Source organism: Onychomys torridus, chromosome 14 (assembly GCF_903995425.1).
Source record: "Onychomys torridus chromosome 14, mOncTor1.1, whole genome shotgun sequence".
NCBI lineage: Eukaryota > Metazoa > Chordata > Mammalia > Rodentia > Cricetidae > Onychomys > Onychomys torridus.
In genome coordinates, this window is record NC_050456.1 from 70,117,473 (window position 1) to 70,142,881 (window position 25,409).

The following is a 25,409-nucleotide window of genomic DNA, read 5'->3' on the forward strand; positions in this document are numbered from 1 at the left end:
CTTAACCACTGAGCCTTCTCTCCAGCCCCAGCTTTTATGTCTTTTAATTGCCTTATTGCATTGGCTAGGACCCTGAGAACAAGGTTTAATAAAAACAACATGGGTGGGTGTTCTTACAGTACACCTGTTTTCTCTGCCTTTGACAGCTCTGAGCCTCTCTCAGGGTTAGACCAACCTTGGTATTCCTGAAAAAAAAAAACAAACCCTTTTAGTTAGAATCTATGTCCTTTTAAATAATTGTTGAATTCAATTTGCTAATACTTTATTAAGGATTGTCCTGTCTAAAAAATACTGGTCCATAGTCCACCCCTCCCCTTAATCGGAGCAAAATTGTTCTTATAAAATGAAATGAGAAGAGTTCTTCTTTTTCATATTTTTCTGAGTTTGTGAAGAGTAGACAACACTCTCTCCATCTCTCTGCTTCTCTCTCTCTCTCTCTCTAATTCAACTTAAATTCAACTCTTTAATGGCTAGTGCTGTCCATGGTTTTTTCTTTCTTTGGTGGGGGTGAGAGGATGGATGCAAGAGAACTCAAACTTCATTTCTGCTGCTGTACGGCCACAACACAGATCACTTCTGTGCCCTGAGAGGAATACGGATTTCTTCCCAACAGGGCAGGCAGTTAATTCTGCACTGATGTGATCTGTGTGTTCTCCCATTAGGGCCCTTTTTGATACTGTCATCCTAGAGATCCTAAAGTTTGGGAAATACTTGTGTGACATCACCTGAGCCTCCAGATAGCCACCTACAAATTAAATGCTGAAAACTCTACTCAGTTTTTGTAAGTTTGCTGGAGCCTGTCACAGAACCTCAGTGAAACGTGCTTGCTGGTTTCTTATGAAGGACATTGCAAAGGTTCCAAATGAATGGATGCCCAGGGCTGAGGCACAGAGGAAGGAGTGCAGGGCTCTCATGCTCCTCCTGAGCTTACCACCCTCCAGAATTCTCCATATATTGAGCTGTCTGGAAGTGGTCAGAACCTTGTCTTTTGTGTGAGACCTCATTGCATAAGCGACCCAACATGAGGAATTGTATTAAAGAGTTGCAGCATTAGGAAGGTTGAGAACTGCTGCTCTTGGCCGTTGGAATGATCAAAGAGCAGGGTGTTAGAAGCCAAGACCTGTGGCCCACATCTCCCCCAGTAGGCCTAGGGAGATTGCTCAGTGGGTAAGGTGCTTGTTGTGCATGCTCAAGGCCCTGAGGTAAGATCCCCACACTCAAGTAAAAACAGCTGTCAAGGCTGTACACATCTGTAACCTCAGCACTGGGGTGGATGCAGGAGGATCCCTGGATCTCAATGGCTAGCCAGCCTAGACAATAAAACATGCACACATTTTTTGTGCATACCTGCAGAAACACATGTGAACATGTAACACATACACACAAAACCCCCAAATATACATCATACCATTGAGGGTCAGTTGTGGTTATTTATGTCTTTCAAGGAATTTGTTCCATGTGCAATTGGCAGGTTTGTCCAGGTTTCCATGTATTGGCATACAGTTGTTTGTGGCAATCCGTTTTTTTTTTGGTTTGTAGAATTTTTACTATATTTTAAAATTTGCTATTATTATATTGTGTACAAGTGGTGTGTGTGTGTGTGTGTGTGTGTGTGTGTGTGTGTGTGTGTGTGTGTGTATGCACTTGCCTATGCTTACCCACACAGACTGAAGACTAATTTTGGGTGTCTTCCTCTTTTTCTCTTTAGCTTATTTTTTTTTTTTTTTTTTTTTTTTTTTTTTGAGACAGGGTCTCTCTCTGAACCTGGAGCTTACTGTTTCTTCTAGATAAGCGGTTTTCAACCTGTGGGTCATAGCCCTTTTGGGAGGGGGTTGAATGACCCGTCACAGGGGTCACATATCAGATTTCTTGCATATCAGATATTTACATTGTGATTCACAACAGTAGCAAAATTACAGTTATGAAGTAGCAACAAAATAATTTTATTGTTGGGGGTCATCACAACATGAGGAACTGGATTACGGGGTCGCAGCATTAGGAAGGTTGAGAGCCCCTGGTCTAGACTGGCTGGCCATTGTGCTCCAAGGATTCACCTTCTCTGCACTCTCACACTTGAGGGCTGCAGATATTCATCACGGTGCTCGGCCTTTACATGGGTGCTGGAGATCTGAACACAGGTCTTCATGCTTAACTACCACCCACTTTACTCACTGAACTGTGTCCTCAAACCTGTTCCTTCATTTCTTATCTTGACAAGCACTGTCTATTTTTGTTCTTGATTTTCTTGGTTAGAGGTTATGAATTTCTTTTTTCTTTTTCTTTTTTTTGAGCTGAGGATTGAACCCAGGGCCTAGCGCTTGCTAGGCAAGTGCTCTACCACTGAGCTAAATAATTTCACCAATCCCCAAAGCCAGTGTTTGGTTTGATGCTTTTCTTAGCTATTCCGTTTTTGTCCTTTGGTTTGGGTTGGACTTAATTTTCTTGAGTTTATTGAAGCAAAAGCTTATATTATTGACTTGAAACCTTACATCCCTTACAATGTGTAAAGCAGCTTTAAAGCCACATATTTCCTTATAAGCCCCATTTTAAGTGTATCCTCTCATCCTGTCGTGTTTGGCTCGGTTTGACAGGGCCTTGCTGACTTTGAACATGAACTACGAGGCAGTCCTTCTGCCTTAGGCTCCTGAACAATGAGATAACAGGTGTGTGTCACCATGTCGGCCCACAAATTTTCATAGGTCATGTTTTCATTACTGTTTGGTTCAAAATATTCTCTAACATTACTGGTTTGTTTATTTATCTATGTTTGAGCCCGAGGTTTTTAGTGGTTAGCTTAATTCCAAATATTAGGGATTTTCCCAGTTACTCCATTGTTTTTGATTTCTAACATAATTACACAGAGAACATATTTTGTGTGCTTTGACACTTTCTCACTTTTAATGTGACTTGTTTTATGATCCCAAATATGGTCTGTGCTGATAAACATTCCTTATATAATTGAAGATAATGTATTTTGCAATTGAGTGATATGTTAAATTCCCCCCCCCCTTTTTTTTTTTTTTTTTGCTTTTCAAGACAGGGTTTCTCTGTGTAGTTTTGGTGCCTGTCCTTGATCTCACACTGTAGACCAGACTGACCTCAAACTCACAGAGATCCACCTGGCTCTGCCTCCCGAGTGCTGGGATTAAAGGCGTGCACCACCACCGCCCAGCAAATTCTTCCATATTTTTAATGGTTTTTGCCTTGCTTCCCCAATCAGTTATGGGTTAAAGTGTGTTGCAATCTTTACCTGTGTTTATGTGATTTATTTTTCTTTAAACCTATCAGTATTTGCTTTGTGTGTTTGAAGCTGTGTTATTGGGTTCATAGGCATGTGATATTTTCCTGTTCATGTCTCTTTCACTATTACAAAGCCTATGCTTTGCCCGTTAATGTGTTTTGTCTTCATAACTACTTTATAGGATACTGATATTGCCACTATGGCCTGCTTTTGCTTATTGTTTGTATGATGTATTCTTCCATCCATTGCTTTTCAATATTCTAGACTTTCCTATTGGAAAAGTATTTTCAATTGCTAAGACCCTCTCTCCCTATCATTCTCCCCACTCTGTCCCTCCCTCACTCCGTCCCTCCCTCCCTCTCTTCCTTGTTTTCTTTCTTTTTAACTGGGGAGTAACTTTTCCTTCTTGCCCTGGAGATTCAAATTTCTACCCCATCTTGTTTCTTATTTGCCCAACAAACTGCTTTGACTTTTTTTTTTTTTTTTTTGTAGTATAGGCCTGTTTGTGACCAAATATTTTGACTTCTTTTTTATCTGAAAAGATCTTTATTTTGCTCTTAATCTTCTATAATAGTCCCCCCCCCAATATGGCATTCTGATTTATCAATTTTCTTTTCAATAGAGATGCTATTCTATCTGGTCATCATGGTTGCAGAGGGTTGCAGAGGGGATCAGCATTGCCTGGTGCACATTTGTGGAGTTGATGTAAGATGATTTTCATCTTGGGGCTTTCAAGACCTCTTGATCTTTGTTTTGACTGGTGTGGGGACCATGTGGCTCCAATTGGCATGGGCTCACAATGTGTTTATTCTTGTGTGTGTATTGTGTCTGCAAATTTCTGTCTTTCAGTAAATCTGGGAAGTCTTTGATGACTGGTGTTTCAAATGCCTCTGTGCATTGTTTCTATTTGAACCTCTGATACTCTCCCTGCACATACACCCCATTCTTCGGTATTATCCAGCACGCCTCTGAAGTTCTTCACCCCCCACCCCCGAATCTTTCCCCTATTTTCACCTAGGATACTTTCTATTAATCATCCCTCTGTTTTGTGTGTTCAACTGCTAAGCCCATCTGGTGATTTTTTTTAGGCCCCAATATACAAAGTTAAATTTTTCAGAAGCTCTAGAATTTTGATCTCGTTTTTTCTTTTATTTGCTTTTTAAAAGTAATTTTTTGAATTTTACTTACCATTGTTGTTTCTGTGTGAGTGGGTGCACGGAGATCAGAGGACAACTTCCGAGAGCTGGTTCTCTCTCATTGCCAGCCCTGCGAGCTTCTGCCTGCCCAGCCACCTTGCCAGCATGCTTTTGTTAACCTTTTCTGTGGAGACTCCCCATCTCTCAGATGAGAGTTTTATGCTTTGAAAGCATGTTTTATGTCATCTAGGACAGGACAGGTGTAGAGATTGAACTGAAGTCTGTGTTTCACTTTTGACAGTTGCTCCCTTTCAGGCTCCAACTAGACTGACTTTCTTTTCCTATGTCATTATCCTGCTTATTTGTTCAGTTATTTTCAAGCATTTGCTGGATCTCATGAATAGTAAGTTGTGAAGACTGGGTTTTCTTATTTCCTGCAGATGAATGTTGTTGATTTTAGTAGGTCATGTATTCAGTTGGGACTGATTTGCCGTCTCAGTCCTCCCTCCTTCCCCATCTCCCTCTCCATCCTTTATTTTATTTTATTTTCTCTTGAGGCAGGGTCTTACTCTGGAATCCAGGCTACTCCTAAACTCATTCTGAAGCCCAGGCTGTCCTTGAACTCATGACACTTGTCCTGCCTCAGCCTCCAAAGTGCTGGTGTGAGCCACCAGACTCTACTTGAACAGTAGACTCTCCTGTCCTCTCGGCGGTTTCCTGCTCTGCTCAGCTCAGGGCTTGGTTTCTAGCTGAGCTACTCTTGACCTGCTTTGCAGAGATCAACAACAGAGGCAGAGGTCTAGGGCTGGAGGTCGCCGCTCTGGCCCATCTCCTACCATCTTGCCTCTTGTTTTAGTGCTTACAGTCTGCCAGCGTTCTTTCTCTAATCCCCAAGTCCAGGGATTGTGAGTTTGTCTATCTGCCTACACAGTGTAGACTGACTCCAGGTCAGTGCCAGGAGATGGGCACTGACTAGCCTGTCTCCTTCTCCTATCCTCCTTGTCAGCTTTGGCCCACTGTTCTGTTGCTTTCTCATTTGTGTGAGTTTTCATTCATTCATTCATTCATTGTTTATCTATCTATCTATCTATCTATCTATCTATCTATCTATCATCTATCTATCTATCTATTGTGGGGAGAGGTGGGCTCCTTGGTAGAGATATAGATGGTCATAACCTGAAGCCACTTTGCTACTTTTTAATTTTTAAGAATTTCTGGGTAGGTGGGATAAAGACACTTCCAGAGCAAACTTGATGTTCAATCTCTGGAACACACAGAAGGTGGAAGGAGAGAGTCAATTCCACAGAGTTGTCCTCTGACCTCCACATGGATACTATGGTGTGTGTGCCTAGAAACACATAAAACACACACACACACACACACACACACACACACACACACACACACACACCAATAATAAATGAAATAAAAGGAATTTCTTTTTTCCATGCTTTGTTTTTTTAAGCACTGTCCCTGGTGTTTTTTAGTCCTTACATTTTGACTGATGGAGTTTTCAGTAGTGAAATATTTATTTTTTCTCTTCAGGGTTTTTCACTCTTCCGTATCTCTCTTTTATTTGGTCACCTAATTTAGAATTTTAATAACATAGATCTAGCAGTTTTCTTAATTATTTGGGGCTTGTTTTGAAATATTAGATTGTGTTTTAGTTTTTTTATCTGCTTAATGGCTATACCTCCACTGCCCCCTTGCTCTTAATTACTGGTTTTTGAGTTGGTAAAACTAATATGTACAGCATAAAATTAAAAAATGTATTGTGAAATATTTAAATGGAGCTTCTTAGCATATGTATTACCTCACACACCCTTTTCCCTGTGAAATAGTAATTCTCTTCATGAAGTTGTATGGAATTTTATTTTTTATGATTTCCTAATTTTTTTATTGTTTATACATATTAATGTATGGGATTTTCTGTTTCTCAGTTTTTAGGTTAAATAAGTGTTCCTACAATTTCAGGAGGAGAGATGTTTTCTGTTTCCTTTTAAAAAATGTAACATTATTCTTAATTTTGTGTATACTCATATCTCTGTGTGGTTTTGTAAATGCAAATGCAGGTGCCCTCTGAGGCTAGGGGCAACGGGTCCCCCTGGAGGGCCTGACTTGGGTCCTGGGACCTGAACTCAGGTTCTCTGGAGGAGCAGTACACACTCTTAGCCACCGAGCCACCTCTCCAGCCACTTTTGTTGACTTTTGCCTGTTTCTTTCCGGTTCTCTTTCTGCTCACTTCTGCCCACGCTTCCTTTTTCCTTCGAGTCCAGTGTCATTACACTGCTCCACTTGCCTGCTGCTCCCAGGGACTTGCCCTCCGTGCAGGGCTGGATGCTGAGGGTGGGTTTCAGCTTGCTAGTGCGTGGACTGGGAGTCTGCCCCTTGGCGTTGACCTCTTACCACCTGAAGAACCCATTCTTCGCCTGACTGCTCTTTTCAGATCAGCCAACCGCATTTTTCAGTGGTACCTGTTGACCATTTGGGAGGTTTCCTGTACTGAGGACCGTTAACCTCTTTTTTGTGTCTTCCTATATGTTGATGCCATACACACGTGTAGCTCTCAGCAGCTTCCTTACCCTGTGTATTTGGTTTTGGGGATGCACTCTCCCCTACTTTGGTGCACTCTGTCACTGATCTGAGCTGTTCTTACCTCCACTGGTCTGCCTGGTTTTAATGGAAGACTTTGGGTTGAAACCCTGGTGCTGCTGCTAGGGCCCTCACCCCAGAACTTGTATCCTCTGGCATATTTAAATGGACTTTCTGGATGCTCAAATGTCTTCTCTGATGTTTAATACTTTTTCTTGACTAAATAGCAGTCGACTTTGAACTAGATTTGTGCCTAATCACTCACTCCTGTTTCTGGGTCCAAAGGGAGCCCCAATAGCCCTTCGTTCTTGAATAAAAGAATGATGCACCAAACTGGTTAATGCAGGAGCCACTGTGTTATTGTGTCTTTCTTATACCACCAGGTCCAGCTTAAGTTGATTAATATAGGTTTGAGGAACACATACTTGGGATGAAATGGTAAAGGGAAGCCAGGGAATGAGGAACAGGATGATTAGAAAATGGTGTTAATGGTGAGTGAGGACAAAGTCGTAGATAGGTTCCCAGAAGGGACAGAGATGTTGTCTTCTCATTTGGGTGCTGTGTGGGGACGTATGTGCTCGTAACTGGATGCACTCTCTCATATTACAGAGATATACGAATGTAGTCTCTGGGACACAGTTTGAATTCATCTTTGAGTGCCCCTACTTGGGAAGTAACCAAACAAGCCAGGAAGAAGTTTTAAAGACAGATCTTGCGGCTTTGCAGTGCTCTGGTTTGGGAGAGGTGCCTGGTGCTTTTTCTTTAAGCCCAAACAGAGTTACCTCTAGCTTTTAGAAGTAGCTCAAAATAGAACACTTCTGTGGGGTAAATGAGTGTCCTTAGCTGTTTGAGGACATTGTGGAAGAGGGTAGGAACTTCACTGGCCTAAGAACAAATGAAAATCAGGGTCATGCTTGCTCAGTCAGTCAGTCTCTCTTAGGTTAAAAACACAGTATATCAGGTATGGGGGACTCTTAGTGATGACGGTTTTTGCCAGTCTTTTCTTAGCTATAGTCCTCTGACCTTGACACGTGGCCACCCATACCTGATGCACTACTGGGTCTTGGTCTTCTCAGGAGAAAGGATGCGTCCATAAATGTCCCAACACATACGGTCTTGATTTGTAATTTGCCTGAATACATACTTCTGCTCTGGTAATAACTTGTTGCCAGCACTCTGAATGCATTGTTTTCTTCTTGTTTCATTTGCAGTCCTGCTTTTGAAGAGTCCAAAGCCATTTGATTTTGGATCTTTCTTTATTATTATTATTATTATTATTATTATTATTATTATTATTATTATTTTTAATTTTATACATTAGTCATGGGTTCCCCGGTCCTCCCCCCTCCCGCCTCTACCCCTACATTCCCCCCAGCCCCTCCCCTCCATTCCCATGTCTTCCAGGACCAAGACACCCGTGGGGACTCAATTAAACCTGGTGGATTCAGTACAGGCAGGTCCCGTCCCCTCCTTCCAGGCTGAGCATGTGTCCTTGTGTAAGCCCAAGGTTCCAAACAGCCAGCTCATGCACCAAGGACAGGTCCCGGTCCCACTGCCTGGGTGCCTCCCAAATAGTTCAAGCTATTCAATTGTCTCACTTATCCAGAGGGCCTGATCCAGCTGGGGGCTCCACAGCCGTTGGTTCATAATTCATGTGCTTCCATTCGATTGGCTATTTGTCCCTGTGCTTTTTGCAATCTTGGATTCAACAATTCACGCTCTTGCAGTCCCTCCTCTTTCTCGACAGTTGGATACCTGGAGCTCCACCTGGGGCCTGGCCGAGGATCTCTGCATCCACTTCCATCAGTTATTGGATGAGAGTTCCAAGACGACTGCTAGGGTGTTTAGTCATCTGATCACCAGACTAGGTCAGATCAGGCCCTCCCTCAACCACTGCCAGCAGTCTACAGAGGATATATCATTGTGGATTTCTGGGGACTTCTCAAGCACTCTGCCTATTCCTGTTCTCATGTGGTCTTCATTTATCATGGTCTGTTATTCCTCGTTCTCTTTTTCTGTTCTTGATCCAGCTGGGATCTCCTGCTCCCCTAAGCTTTCTTTCCCTCAAATCTTGCCCTTCATTACTCCCACTGTCGTCCAGGTTGTTCATGTAGATCTCATCCATTTCTCTGTCATCCCTGGGTCTTTCCTAGGGTCCTGTTTTCTAGGTAGCCTCCCTGGAGTTGTGTCTTTCTTAAGCAATGCAAAAGTTTAAGAAATATCTAAATGCATGCAGAATCGTTTGTCTCTAGTTTCTGACATCGTGTAGTGATATACACTGTTTATCTACTTTTGTGTGTTGTGGTGGGTCCATTTAAAATTGTTTATTATTGGGCCAGGTGGTGGTAACACACATCTTTAATCCCAGCACTTGGGAGGCAGAGCCAGGCAGATCTCTGTGAGCTCGAGGCCAGCCTGGTCTACAGAGTGAGATCTAGGACAGGCACCAAAGCTACACAGAGAAACCCTGTCTTGAAAAACAAACAAAAAATTTATTATTATCGTGTGTGTGTGTGTGTGTGTGTGTGTGTGTGTGTGTGTGTGAACGTGGTATGAGTGGGGGCACATGTGTGACAGTGACAGGACTGTTCTGTGTGGTCAGTTCTCTCCTTCCACTTTTACCCAAGTAAAAGTCCTAAGGATTGAACTTGAGTTCCCTGGTTTCGGTGGTAAGTGGCTTTACTTGATGAACCATCTTGCTAGTCCATGATGGGCCCTTTTAAACCCGCCTTTACCCGGACATTCTTTAATTTTATTTAATGGCTCTACCTCCTCTGATATTGTGTGTCTTTCTTGGTTTTTCTGCTCTAATTTCAACCTCCTGGATCTGTCGTTTCTCCCTCATTTTGTGCCTTTTTCTTTTTGCTGTACTCCGGGGAAACTTTTTTTCAACTGTGTCGTTTATTCTTTCTGTTGATTATTTCTGAAATTATGTTCTAATATTCAATAGCCCTACTTTTGTCATTCTGTGTGTATTACTTTTGGAAAGCGCATCAATATTTATTTGTAACCAGAGTGCCCTTTTTGACATTTATAACAATCTTTAAAATTTTTGTTTATTTTATGTGTATGGGTGTTTTGCCTATATGTATGTATGAGTACCATATGTATGTCTGGTGCCCACAGAGGCTAGAAGAAGGTGTCAGATCTCTGGGACTGGAGTTACAGACAGTTGGGAACCACCATGTAGTTGTTAGGAATTGAACTCAGATCCTCTGGAAGAGCAGACAGTGCTCTTAACCTCTGAGTCATCTCTTCAGCCCCTTAGAATAGTTTTTACATTTTATTTTTATTTACTTATTTACTTACTAACTTATTTATTCATTCATTTATTTATTTATTCATTCATTTATTTATTTATTTAGAGACAGGGTTTCTCTGTGTAGCTTTGCGCCTTTTCTTGATCTTGTTCTGTAGACCAGGCTGGCCTTGAACTCACAGAGATCCACCTGTCTCTGCCTCCCAAGTGCTGGGATTAAAGGCATACCCCACCACTGCCCAGCTACTTATTTATTTGTATCTGTGCGCATGTGTGTACACATGTGCAAGCAGTCATGCACTCACCTGTATACGCCGGTGTAGAGGTGAGAGTCCAACTTCAGATTGTTCCTTTATTGCTCTCTGTTGTTCTTTGAGGTGGCATCTCATGGACCCTAGAGCTTGCCATTTTTGTCTAGACTGCTTGGTCAGTAAGCTCTAGAGATCTGCTTGTCTCAGCCTCCTAGTCCCAAGCATTGGGGTTACAGGCTTGCAACACCAATCCAGGCTTTTAGATGGGTGCTTAGGATCTGAACTCGGGTCCTTACACTTGTGTAGCATGCACTTTACCCATGTAAATATCTCCCCAGCCCCTATAATATATATTATAACACACACACACACACACACACACACACACACACACACACGGGTTTCTTCTTCTACTTAGGTTTCTGTTCCTCAAGGTAATTTTCTGTCCTTTCCTCTCTGTCTTACATGATAGAGGCTTTCTCTAGGTGGCTGCCTGTGTATTGCTGTCTACTCAGATTTAGGTTGGATCAAGATGTTGAGATAGCAGCCAGTGGACCATTTACCAGGGAATCCCTTGGTGTTATTGTCTTTAGGTCCTCTTCTTTGATTGGTTGGGTTTACAGGAGGAGGAGCAAAAGAAGGCCTCCAACCTCCAGCCTGAAGGGTGAGGCCCTTGGTGCTGAGGAACAAGAGCTGGCTTAGCTGTGGTCAGCATTCACAGTTCACTTAGTGGACAGATCACATTGGATTTTGTAGGTTTACCTGCCCTCAGAGGTCTGTTGTCTCCATTAGAGTTCTCAGATGCCTGATTTTTCTAGACTGTGAATTAGATCTGCTGGGTTGGGAGAGGTGTTCTTCAAGAGATGTTAAGTATAGGAGACAATTTAGGGTTCCCATTACTCTTAACAGTTTTCTACCATATCTTTAAAAAATGTTGCCTGGCCTCCGGTTCTTTTCCCTCATCTCTAGTTTTCTAGCTCTCCAGTGTGGCCAGTGTGTGCCTTAGTGAATTCTGAGCTACACATTTGCTCTTCCTCATTTTCACCAAGGCTGCCCTGGGATCCATCTTCCTCTGGCTTGCCAAATCACATGCTTCCTACCTTTTGGCTTTTGAGCTCCCCCAATTCTGTTGTTTTGTGTCACCTCCCTTCTTTACTCTTTCTTATATTAAAAAAAAAAAACCCTTACATTGCATTGGAGTGACCTTCCAGTGAGCATGATAGATGACGTCTTCTGGTTGCCATCTTAATTCAGGACATTCTTCTCCCGCTCGGGTCTGGTGTCATCTCGTCTTCTAAGGCTTACTTAAATATCATCTCTTCAGAGAGTCTGTCTCAAAGTCACTCTGTGTAAAAGAGATGCCTTAGTTTTGTCTTTATTCCCTATGTTAGTCCTTTATACATTTCTTTATAGACCTTTAAAACATTGTCTTGTTTTTATTCACCTTTTGTTCTTCTCTGTCTGCTCATGAGGTTGAAGGTGAGAGCTATCTTATGTACTGTTGAACCTTAATAAACGTTTGCTGCCTGAATAATAGAACAAAATATATGTGGATCACATGTATTTTCAAAACTGAGAACAATTTCTTCAGTTTTCTTATCTGCTAAAAAATAAGGATGGAAGAATAAAGTCAAGGCCTGCCTCATAAAATTGTCTTGAAATTTACAAGAGTCAAAAGGGCAAAGTGCTCCGGACATTGTGTGGTACATGGGGATTCTACAGAAATGCTAGTGATGTTTTTTTAAACACCCTTAAAAACAGTCCTCATGAGCTGAGCTCTTCTCTTTAATTGGTGTTCAGTTTTGATAGAGTGAAAGACAATTTCCCTATGTGATGGTGTGAATTACTCCTGAGTGTTGCAGGCCCTGAATCATGGCAAATCTGAATTTTAACTCCACCTTGATCATAGCACTCCACTTGGACTTTGGCACTGTTGTAGAAGACAGCATGCTTCCACATGAAAGTGGGATTCCAAATATTCCCAGTGGTTGTCCACATGGCCATATATTCAAGGACAATGGTGGCAGCAGTTCGTTTTCTTATTTAGACAGTTTTGGGAGAGCTTGTCTTTTTAGGGTGCAGAGTTGTTTTTCAGCATCATTATTTTCCTCTGAAGATGAACAGTAGTGAAGGGAGGTCTTCATTTCTTTTCTATACGTCATGCTGGGGAAGTCAAGGCAGCCGAAGCTTGAAGCAGCTGGTCACGGCGTGTCCACATCAGGAAACAGAGGGTTGGTTGTTGTTGCTGTTCAATCCCCTCTCTCCACTTCTATAGCCCAGGAGTCCCTGCTCCAGGAGCAGTCTAGCCTCAGCTAAGACCTGGCTCTTCCCACCAGCAATGAATGTAATCAAGATTGTAAGATTATCCCTCACAGACATGCTCAAGAGCCCATCTCCCAGGTGGCTGTATATTCCATCAAGTCGACTCTAGCCCTGACAAGGGTTGGCAATTCAGATACTTCTTGGGTATTTAATCTGGCTGCAGAAATGTAAAGAATGTCACAGAGTCATCATTCTGCATATCTCTGAAATTGAATTCTACCAAAGACTTCTTAAAATCTAGGTTTTTTTTTTTTAAATGCCAGAGTGTAATACCATTTAGTAGAGATTATAACATTTTGTGGTGTTTGCTAGATCTGTATTTGTGAATTTGTGTTGTTATGGGTAGACCAGTAGTGCTCTTGTCCTTTCTTCCATGAAACTTCAAGCATGGTATTTAGGTGTCTTGTCACATCAGTTAGGAAGCACGGCTGTTGAGTCACGTGATGCTTTGGAAGGTGCTTAATAACTGGGCTTCAGATTCTTCCAGTTGTAAATTTTGATCTGAGGTGGCTGCTTAGCTCACTTTAAAGCCAAGCTTCCATAACTAGTCCTTGCATTAGCTACGACAGGGCTCTTGCCTTTCAGCACTCCCCGACAGCTAACCCTCTGCTTGACGAAAATGCACCTCCTGTATTACTCTCTCCATCACACCACGAGGTGAATCTGACTCACAGGGTTCTTCGTTCAAGCTCTTGTGGCCAGCAGAGCTCTGGAACTGACTTAGCAACCTTGAACAATTGACCCCGCCCTCCTTAATTGCAAGTGCCTCATTTCCAGCAAGTGAAATGTCTCTGTGTTTATATATATTTTTCCAGATAGGAGGGTAACTCTTGCTAATTCATGCGTGAGAGCTCACTGAGTGATTTTTATGCAGCTGCATACTTTTAATGAGCTAAAGATGTGCAATGGACCACAGCTAGTTCCAGTGTCTCTTACTAGATGGCGTAACAGAAAGTGGCTCTGTTGTTTACCTCTCATGGGACCTCAGAGTGACTTACCAAGCCTCTCTCAACTGCAGTATTCTCACCAGAAATGTGGGAGCAATATAGCTATTATTTTCATGTTGACTGGCATTCTGCAGTGCACACCAGAATCGAGACTCACCATTGTGCTTTTCTGTGACCTTCTAGAGGATGGGGATTGTGTTTCAGCAGTTGTTGCATTGTTAGTATCCCGAAGTCCTTAGTTAATGAATGGGTAAGAGCACTTGGGTCTTTTACATTTGTGCTCAGTTTGTTGTGTGATAACTAAATTTCCCTAAAACTTCATATATATAAAACTTATATGCTCAAAACCTAACCAAATAGTGTATGTGGAAGTATTCTGAAGAATGTAAATAATTAAACAAATGTGATGTTTTAATAATGATCATGATGGTGGTGGTGACAATGCAGTTCTTTGACGAGGACAGGGATGTTCTCTGTTGACCTTTCTTGTCTGCTGAAAATGCCAGGTGAAAGCTTGCCACCTGGAACTTCAGTTGACTGAAGAAGTGTTTGGAAACGCTCGATGAGGTGGTGCATGGCATCTGACATCTGTGGACAGCTTTGGCTCTCTGCCTGTTTGTTTCCTTTGCCGCTACCCTTCGGTTGTATCTTCTGTGAGGTTTGGCTTTCTGTGGGATGACCTTCCTCAAAGGAGGAGTGACATTCTTTGATCAAGGGGTTGCACAGAGCCCTGCGTATCCGCCAGAGCTCTTAAACAAGGCTCTGTTGCTTTGTTCCCCTACACTTTAGTTTCTGAATATCTTCATTATTAGCTACGCTTGTGCATTATCTTCCATTTAAAGGACAGACAGAACATTAGTCTAGGGAAGGAACAGGGAAGGGGAAGAGAAAACCATCTGTAGTAGCTAATTAGGAATGTAGCTTTTTTTTTTTTTCTTTTTCTTTTTTTTTTTTACTGTGTGCCAGTCCTTGTGCTGCAGGTCGATATATGCAACCCCGTGAGATTAAAAAACTATTGCCCTCGTTTTATAGACTAGGGAATTAAGACCGAGTGAAGTTTATTACTTTGCCCATATTTTCACAGATAGTGCATAGGGAGCCAGAATTTAAGCAAAGCCAGGTATCTCGTTGCTTTTCTCATCACCGTAACAAAACATCTGATAGTATCAACTCAAGGGAGGAGGGATTTATCTTGGCGTCTGGTTTCGAAAGAACCACAGAGCATCATGGCGGGAAAGGCAATGCGAATATGGTTTGGCTGTTGGCAGCTAGACTGCACAATGAAGGCTTGTCACGGGGCCTAGGACTGGAGGGTTGAGAGTGCAGGAAAGGAATCAGGGACGTGCATCATCTTCAAAAGCCTGCCTCTAGTGTCACATCTCCACCAGCCAGGGTCTACTTACAGGGCTGCTGCAGCATGGGGACCAAGTGTTCAAATGATGAGCTTGGAGTTGGTGCATGCAGAAGTGGAAGGATTGGTCCAGGTTTGTGGCCAGGCTGCTCCACATAGTAGGTACTGGGACAACCAGGCTGCATAGTGAAACCTTATTGCACACAAACAAATAAAGAAATGAACAAAACCCAAAGCAAAACAAAGCTTGGGGAGGGACATTCAAACCATAGCGTTTTGCCCTGGTCACCTTCAGGCTCATGTAAAATGCGTTCAGTGACAACTTCAGGCATCCACATAGTCTGCACAGTTCCAAACTGTTTAAAAGGCCAGACTCAAAACAAATTCTTATCTGTGAGTCACTGTACAAACAAACAAATAAAAAACCCAAACACAAGTGACACACTTCCAAGCATCTAACGGCACAGAGTAAACATTGCATTCTTGTTTCAAAAGAAGAGACAGGAGCGTAACTGGGGAGCATTGGATTAAAGTAAGACTGGAGCCCTGCAGGGCAAACAGAGTTGTAATCTTGAGGCTGCACATCCAGCATGTGAGTGCATTGATGTGCAGTGCAGTGGTCTGGGGTAGCCCTGCCCCTGCAGTCCCAACATCAGCAGCACCCATGGGTGGTCTCTTGGGCTTGTGCCATTCCCCATTATTTCAGCCAGATTGTGTCCACACCCACAAATAGTGATGGAATTAGGGGCCTTGAGAAGAAGGTGATACAAGGGATCTTTGTGACGAGGAGTAGGAAGGGGAGGCAGGGGAAGCCTTAGTTGCATCTGAGATCCAAATCTAGTTCATGAAAGGACCATAAACTTTGAACTGTTTTGTCGTACTGAGTTGTACGTTACATCCACTCACTCATTCAACAAATAATTCATTCAGCACCAGGCACTTATTATATACTGAGTGTACAAGATTAAAAGAGATGCATCTGATAGTCCAGTGTGAAGACAGCTGTTGAGTTATTGGCAGTATCATGGAGTGATAAGCAGCCCAGAGAATCCAGGGGTTGTGAACATTCAGAAGAACTGCAGGGAAGGTGGCGTATGCCAGGGATGGTTAGCTGTCCACAGCAGACATGGTTAGACCTGATAGTTGAGGAATCTTTGGAGACCAGGCAGAGAAATAGGGATTGCATTTCTGAACAAAGCCATGTTTAAGTAAGACCGTCAGTTAGGGTCTCTCAAGTTAGAATGGTTGGGGTGTGGCACACAGGGAAAGCACAGAAGAGGAAGCTTGACTGGGAGGCAGGGAATTATTCTTCCAGAGCTTCATATGTTAACTTAATCTCAATGAACAGAAAAACATTTGAATTTTGAAAAGATTGCTGTGGATGTCACATTGAAAAAGGATCAGAGTGCAACCAGCCTGGTTATTATGGCAATTCATCTCAGAAAGGGTCGTGCAAAATTTAATTTAGGCGATGTTGTGAGGAAGAAGAAAATAGATCTTGAGAGATGATTTCTTGTTAGAGCCAATAAGACTACCAAATAATCCCATTTCTATTAATGCAAAAAGAGTGAATAAAGACAGATAGTCAGTGGTAATGAAGGAGGACATCTGACTATAACCCATGCTTGACCAAGAGAAAAATAAGATACCAGGCATGATTGTTGCTTAAACCACTGTGGTGAGTGGCTATAGGTATCCAATTTGAGAAATATGTCCAGATACTTTTTCCTCATGTCTATCATTTCTTTTAAAAATGTTTTACACTTATTTGTTCATTTACTTAGTGTGTCTCTCTGTGTATGTGCACATGTGTGTACCGTGGTACGTGTGTGGAAGCCAGAGGATAACTCTGTGTAATTGGTTCTGTTCCTTCTTTCCACCTTGATAAGGATTCTGGGGACCAAACACAAGTCTCTAGGCTTGATGGCAAGTGACATTACCCCCTTAGCCAGCCTGTCAGCCCCATGTCTATTATTCCTTAATGAAATACTAAGCTGGCAAGAAGGTAGTTTAAAAGGGGACCATGCCAAATCCATCAGTGAGTTTACATAGTAGAAGAAGAAACTGATTAAAATTAAGGTGGGATTAGAACACAGACTATCAGGTCTACCACATTAATAACAAAAATTTGCAAAGAATGTACTGGAAATGCTGTTTTAATTCTCACTTGGTAAAAACCAAACACAATGAAGTAAGAACCCCTGAGAGTCAAGGTACTAACTGGCTTGCCTGTCTTCACACATAGCTGTAAGTGGGAACCCATAGACCATCTAGGGCTCTCTGTAGGGCATCATAAAAACTCCCGGACACTCAGCCTGTTAGAACCAGAATGGCCAGTCAGAAAAAAAGAAGAGTGAGTATTCAAATATAATAAAGAACTTACAAAACCTTTGAAATATGTATTAAGAGGGTTCTTTTTTTTTTTTTTTTAGGTTCCATTGGAACAGGGAAGGAAATTAACCATTGAAAATAATACTGCATTCTTTATTTAATTTACATAATAAATTGTATACAGAAATAACTTGTACAACCAATAGCAGAATTTTTAAAGAATTTAGAGTATATGTAGGACACAGGGTAGTTGACACTTTTAGTTTTCTAGTCTTTTCAGCTACTCCTGTTGCTGGCCATCTGCCATGCACCTAGCATCATGATCTATTCTGAGGGATTTTCAATGAGAAGACAGGTCTATCTCCAAGGGCCTCAAGGTGTTAGGGAAAATGGATTTGCAAATGTGAAACTAATTGGAGCCATCTAGATTCGCTTGCAATTACTGGTATAAGCATGTAACGAAGTGAGTCTCTTTAAAAAGCAGATAGAGCACTCTGCATGCTTAGAAAGGAAGCGAAAGATAATGTCTAGAGCCAATTAGAATGCTCCAGGAATGATGTGAAGAGACTTAAGATCTGATGATATGGTCTTGACATAGGTCCCGAAGGATGGAAGTAATTTGATTTCTCAAGGAAAAGACAGACTAATGAAGTAAATATATTTGTTTTTGTGTTTCTAATAAATATATTGAGAATTTAGTCTAATAGTTCATCTACTTGCTACCACGTTCTTTAGTGAGATATTGCAAACAATAGGACTAGAGAAGTGTTCTTTCCTGCCATATTCCTGTGGCTGAAGGTCATGAAAGTGCTAAAAGCAATTAGAGAACAGTGTGGTCTGGGGAGAAGCATGGCTCCCAGTTAGTTAAACGACCAGTTCTACTATGCACCAGCTTGTGTCTAAGGGCAGATCACTACTTTTGTGGTTTAGTAATCTGTAAATTCGAAATGATACAACACAAAAGCTTTTGCAAGATTTAAAAATTAAAACACACATGATTGTGGGCACCAAATGGTGTTATTATTCATGCTAATGATGTGTACTATCTTTTGGAAGAATGGTTTATCAAGTATCCTAAAAAATTTTACTTGCTCTTTTTAAAGAGCTTGTTTTTGTTTCAATTTTTTTTTTGATCCAGTGTCTCATGTAGCCTAGGGTGGCCACAAACTTCCTATTTAGGATGGCCCTATGTGTACAGGGGTTTCGCCTGCATGCATGTTTGTGCACCACTTGTGTGCCTGGTGCCTGCAGAGGCCTGAAGAGTGTGTCGGATCCCCTGGAACTGGAGTTACAGATGGTTGTGAGCTGCTGTGTGGGGGCTGGGAATTGAACCCGGGTCCTCTGGAAGAGTAGCCAGTGCTCTTAACTGTTGAGCCATCTCTCCAGCCCTGATCTTGAACTCTTGATTCTACTGTTTGTACCCCTCAAGTGCCTGAATTACAGGTACACACTACCACATCTGACTTCCCCAAATCATTACAAAGAATTTCATATTTGTGTAGTTCCTCACTGAAAATTATTCTAAGGAAATGAAAAGATGTGGTCAGATATTAAGGAGCATTCTTTGCAGCATTAGAGATTATTTTATTTTAAAATTATGTGTAAATGTTTATGCCATTTGTGTGTAGCTACCTGAGGGGGCCAGAAGAGGGCATCATATGCCTTGGACCTGTAATTAGAGGCAAGCTGCCTGATGTGGGGTGCAGGGAACGCAACTCAGGTCCTTTGTAAGAGCAGTATTGGCTCTTATTCACTGAGCCATCTCTCCAGCTCCTTTATTGCATTACACAGAACAGTGGAACGACCCCAAACCTTACAAACACCAATAGATGACAGGTGAAATAAATTATGATTTTCTTAGAGAGCAATTGAAATGATGTAGAAATCTATTTCTGATGGATGGGGAAAATGAATTCTGAAATGATATATAATCTATGTATATATGATGTTTAGTTATGCAGAAAAAATTTTCAAGAAGGCTAAGACACTAAAATGTCATGTATGATTGAACATCATTCTTTATATGATTTTTATGTCCTTCATTGTGCTTATTTGATTTTTGATTTTTACTTTTTTGATAGCCTATATCATTAAGATTTGAAAATAGTATTGGATCACTTTAAACATATTTAGTGACATAGGAGCTTGTTTAAGGTTAAAGAGCAGATTTTAAACCCGTGTGTTATATGATCCTAGTTTTGTTGGATCACTTTTATGTCTGTGGCTGAATTTTTCTTTTGTGTTCTGTCTCTGAAGATGTAGTGAAGTGTCCAAGAAGTAAAGTAGCAGGGAGCAGAGGTTGGATAGTGTATGCACAAATGAAAACTGGTACCTTCTTTGTGTGATGAACATCTGACAGCCGTTTTGGCTTTCATTCATTTTCCTCTTGCTTTGGCAGTGGCTTTGGAGTGTAAGGACAAGTTGAATGGCTGAGAACAGCCACCGTCTTGCTGACCACCTCTTCATTTCACTCTTTACTTGGAACTCAGCGTAGTCAGCTCTTGCCAGGGCCCAGGGCTCTGCAGTGGCGAGCAAGTGACATGGTGCTTGGAGCATGTCCATTTGGAAGAGGCAGTAATGCTGTTTGAACAAATATACAATTGCAAATTGTGTTTGCCACGGGAAAGAAAAACCCTGAAATAGTCTATTATCTAGAGAAAAATGGGAACATGGATCAAGGAATCAGTTCAGGTGAGGATGTTGGCAAAGGCCTCTATGAGCAAGTGGCATGTAAAGCCACCTAGGAGGTACGAGTTGACGTTCATCACACAAAATGTGGAGGGGCAAGAACTCAAGGCAGAGGGTGAGCACATACAAGCAAAAAGAAATAGAGTTGCATGACAATCTGAGCAAGAGCAACTGCAACTAGTGTGGCTGTGGAGTACAAGATCAGGTTGGAAGAGTGTGGGAAGAAGTTTGGAGTTTACTCAAAGGGCAGCAGGCCACAGAGGACTATGCAAAGCATCTTAAAAGGCCTCTTAGGCTGCTCCAAGGAGAAAGAAGTGGGGTGTGGTAAGAGAGAATCTGGAAGGTGAGCTGGGAGTGTTTTGAGTTCATCTGGAGATGGTGGCAAGGCATGCCCTCAATGGGGGAGAAAGAAAATGCTTAGGAGGTGGATTTTGTTGGTTGTGTTTCTAGGAGATAGCGATGCATCAGGACAGAGGCAGACAGTATGAGGATGCTGCTCATCCTTTGTGTGAACTTGGTAGGTTGCACAGATGGTACAAGGCTTTATTTGGGGATGGGTGGGTGGGTGAGGGTTATTTAGCATTGCATGTGTTTACTGAGGTCCATGTGAGATTCCTCTGTGAAAAAAATTGAGACGAGGTCTATTAACTCAAGTGACATAAGCACCTGCAATGGAGATGTGTATTTCAGAATGTCTGTCTCATGGGTAGTACTGGCAACCATATGTGAAGATGGGATTACCCAGGGAGAGGATGTTGAGAGAGAGTCAACAAGGGAGTTATTGTGAGCGCTGATAAATTCCAACATTCTAGTAGCCTGGGGTGGCAAAGCACTCTATGAAGGATATCTCTCAAAGGTAGAAGCCCAAGGGAATATGGTATTAGGGAAGCCGAGGGAATAGGGTTTAAACAAAACCTGGGAGCAATGGACTGACTATTGGGAAGAGATGGAAGGGGTAGTAATGAAATGGGTGACTGGGAAGTGTCTTTGTATGTGGTAGTCTGGATGCTGTAGAGGGAGAAGGTTGCCAAAAAGCCAGATTCAGTGCAGGGAGAGAGACTAAGAAGGCGGGGGAGGGCAGAGACAGACAGACAGACAGACAGACACACACACACACACACACACACACACACACACTGATAGAGGGGAGACTGTCTATAACTCTTAATAATCTAAGTTCTGAAGGCAGAGGCCAGTAACTGGAGGAAGTGGAGTAGGGGATTAGGGGAAGGTATTTAGTTTGTTTGTTTCCCTCCGACAAAGGAGATTCTAGTTAATGAGAGTGACTTAATAGACTTAATAAAGAGGGAGACATTAACGACGCTGGAGGGACAGCTGGCGGATGGTGGGCTGTCAGGGAACGTGGTGTTTGGTGGCAGGAGGAAAGAGACACAAGCTGGCTTTTGTTGTCTGCTGCAAGTGACTATGTGCTAGATACTGTGCTAAGTGACTGCAAAGTGGCTCACTGATGGAAGCCTCTCCATTTTACAGATGAGAGACTCAAGCTTTAAAGGAGGGGGATAGCCGAGGTCTTAATTCAGAGCTCATACCTTTCTTCCTCTTACTTAGAGACTTTCCTGTGTGATGGTGTATTAGTTTTCTCCAGCTTCCGTAAACCATCACAGATGGAGGTGCTAAAACAACAGACATTTCTTCTCTCTCAGTTCTGAAGACTTCCAGTTCAAGATCAAGGTGTTGGCAGATTTGGTTTCTCCTGAGGCCTCTTTCCTTGCCTCGCAGATGGCCACTTTCTCACTTGTCCTCACTCAGCCTTTCGTCTGTGCTCCTGCATTCCTGGTGTCTCTCCCATGTCCTAATCTTTTCTTACAAGGACACAAGGAAGATCAGGCTAGGAGGCACATTGCTGCAACGGCTTCACTTGAACTTGGTCACCTCTTTTAACGGCCTTATCTCTTGGTGTATTCACTTTTTGAGACCAGGGTTCCAATTCTGAATTTTGGGGAATGTAATTTATGACAGACAACTTACTCATGGTATAAAGCTAGGAGAGGTCGTCAAGAATGTGCTTGGTCCTCCTGGGCTCATGGGCTAGCCAAAACATCATCTTCTGTGTACAAGGTTGAAGTGCAAATGAGCTTTACTCATATTTTCAGCAGAATTACATGTTACTATTTGTTGATTATTTTCCTTTCTCCTCCTTCTCCTCTCCATCTTCTTTTAAATGTATGGATGGTTTACCTAAATGTGTATAAGTGTACCATGTGTGTACCTAATGCTTATGGAGACCAGAAGAGGGCATCAGATCACCTGGAACTGGAGTTACAGATGGTTGTGAGCTGCTGGGAGGGTGCTGGGAATCAAACCTGGGTCCTCTGGAAGTACAGCCAGCGCTCTTAATTGCTGAGCCATCTCTTCAGTCCCGTGATTATTTTCAAGTAGTTGAAATGAAGAGAATTAAATCTATGAGGGCTGAAATTTTGTTGGTTCCCCAATATAGAAAGCAGTGTGAGCATTTTCCAACCTGTTCTTTAAACTGCCCTTCATGATTGTGCATGCAATCTTCTTGACCCTTTTCTTTCTTCCTTTTTCCACCTTTAGTCACTGGTAACTTTCTGAGTACTTACTAGGTGCCTGAGATCTTAAGAGCAAAGAATCCATAAATACTATATATATATGTGTGTTACACACACACACACACACACACACACACACACACACACACAGAGCCAAGTACTAAAGCTGTTATTAAAGTATTAACTCATTGTTCACTTAAATCTTTTGACTGTGTTGGGTAACCACTTAGCACTAGGCAGCGTCTTTAAGATTATTGAGATGGAAACATTAGTAAGATGCTTCCCAGCAAATCCCTGCCTTGATGTAGAAAAATAAACAGGTAAGTGTACAGAGATAACACTACAAGAATCTGTCAACCATACAAAGATATAAAATAGTGTCTGCTTTCCCATGCAAGTTTGGAAACTCATTGAAAGGAGCTGTTACTGCATTTTAATGAAAGTTACTATAAAAAGTAATCCATTCATCTCATAAACATGTTTGAATGCTTGCAATCAATGTGTAATGATGGTTTTAAAGCTCTTGAATTATGAGCAAGCCATTGAGTTGGGGGCTCTTTGACTTTTCTCCTCATTTCAGCTTGTTGTCCAAATTCTGTACTATCATCAACTTCCTTTTTAGGTAGTAGAATGATGAATGATATTCCTGAAATTCTCCACATGGACCTGCTGAGTGTTAAAAGCTGAGAAAAGTCACAGTAATAAAACATCATTGTGATACTACATGAGAGAAAGTATAAGTTGGCCTGGCATGTATCTCAGATATTTGGAACTTAAAACTATACATTAACATGAATGTTTCTTGTAATGTCATTATAAAAATTATGATGAGTGACAGGTCAAAGACATTTGGAAGAAAATGAATTCTGTTGATTATATAATTGATATATTTTTCAGGTATTACCTATTAATAGTTTAATCTCAGAAAAATTGTTTATAGCCAAATACCATGGGTTAAATGAAACAGTAGATATTAAAGTTATTGCTGTCTTTGGAGATGATGTGTTGTAGAAACCCAAGGCCATCTATCTGCAATGTAAACTTATTTCTTTGGGAGAATGCCCAGAAGCAGAAAGGAGAAAAGGCAAGTCCAATAAATGGAACATGTAGACTTTATAATAGCGATTAGCCCAACTACTGCTGACAATTGCTCTGATGTTGTGTAACAAACACTTACTGTGTGCATGCTGGCTTAGTCTCAGAACTGTGTTCTCGAGTGTGTCATGGTAAACAGAGCACTGGATCATGAGTCAGGAGAACTAATCGATAGCCGTGTTCTACCACTATCCACCTGTGTGCCTCATTTTTCCCCATCTTTAAAATGAGGTGGTTATGGGTAAAGGGCTCTAAGATTCTCCATGTTCTGATACTTTCTTGTTCTGTGGTTCTCCATCCCACACCTGTCAAAAGCATTTTGACTTTCTTTAAGTTGCTTAAGCCAGCATTTCAGTTAGATCCATCCAGGAGCATATTCCCATTGGCTGTTGGGAACAGCAAAGCCTTGCTTCTCCGGGACTTCCTATGTCTTCTGCTAACTGCTGACAGTGAGCCATATCGCCTAAAAGGCTCCCTGGGTAGCCTTAAAGATTGAAAGGACAAACGGACAGTATTGAGAACTCTGTGGAAGAGGAGACCAGAGAGACGTTGATCACCATGGCTCCTTGGGATTTGCAAAGAGGAATGACTAGAGCCATTCACTACAGCCAGGTCAAAGGTCAGGTCAGGAATGTGGACAATGCTGGTGACTCCAGGTAGGTGTAGGAGGGTAACTACACGTGTCTAGTCCCTCCTGTCTTGAGACCGGGAAGCCAATCTCAGAAAGCTATTAGTGTGGTTCCTAATTTATGCAATTCTTTGGAAAAAAAAGTGACCTTTATTGTTTGTGTTTTTATCACCACACAATCATTGTATTCTTACTTGATACCCAGTAAATATACTTAACATATTCATACAGTTAAGCATTCATTAAACACACTTTCATGATCACTTACTGAGTTAAAGAAAACCTGATTTTAATTATTATACAATGGACACACTTTTTTATTTTCAGGGAATTTTAGAGTTTTGAATTTTCTTCTTTCATATTAACTATAACTCTACAGAGACTTATACTTAGTATTATTGATAACAGGAAGCTAATATGGAGAATAATGCTTTCCTTAGTGATCAAAAAGAGGATAGACAGTTTGCATAAGGTTATTAATCCAGACAGATAAAAATAATATTAATTGTTGAATACAGTTATAAGACATCAAGTGTTTTATATTAGTGTTTCTATCATGGAGTTCCAGTAAAAATTTATATGTGTTTTTAAAAGTATGAATTGAATTCTCATATGTAATTATTTTCTGTATGTTTGATACATATTACAAGAAGGTTCTTCTTTTTCTTCTTCTTTTTTTTTTTTTCTTTTTGCTTTTATCTAGTTGCTTCCAAGATCCGGTACTTGCAGGACTATCATAATCGAGTTCTCCACAACATTTATCCCGTACCATCAGGAACAGATATCGCAAACACCCTGAAGTACTTTTCCCAAACCTTGTTAAGGTAAGCCTTCAATACCCTGATTTCGAGAGAACTATTAGGTAGTACTGCTGAATTGATTGGGACCTAATTTCACACTGAACTGAAAGTCTTGAAAGGCCTTAGTTTTCTGGTGTTCTGTCAGAAGAGTCTGGACTCCCACCCTCTGGGTGTGTCTAACAGATCAGCCCTTGGCTTCCTTGGAAACATGGGCAGCCTGGTTGTGGCCTGCTT

At 41.6% G+C, this 25,409-nt stretch overlaps 1 protein-coding gene across 18 annotated transcripts in view; it reads left to right on the forward strand.

The window, feature by feature from the left end:
• Window positions 1-25,409, forward strand: part of Unc79 (unc-79 homolog, NALCN channel complex subunit) — a 247,964-nt gene that overhangs the window by 17,091 nt on the left and 205,464 nt on the right. For 11 of the 18 annotated variants that reach the window (XM_036205582.1, XM_036205574.1, XM_036205580.1 and 8 more), the window contains exons 1-2: window positions 23,257-24,403; window positions 25,079-25,199. In XM_036205582.1, the coding sequence (XP_036061475.1) occupies window positions 24,379-24,403; window positions 25,079-25,199 (146 nt within the window). In that variant the 5' untranslated portion in view covers window positions 23,257-24,378. Of the gene's footprint in view, window positions 1-23,249; window positions 24,404-25,078; window positions 25,200-25,409 lie in introns of those variants that run through there. The other 7 variants (XM_036205590.1, XM_036205592.1, XM_036205577.1 and 4 more) reach the window with 4 other exon arrangements.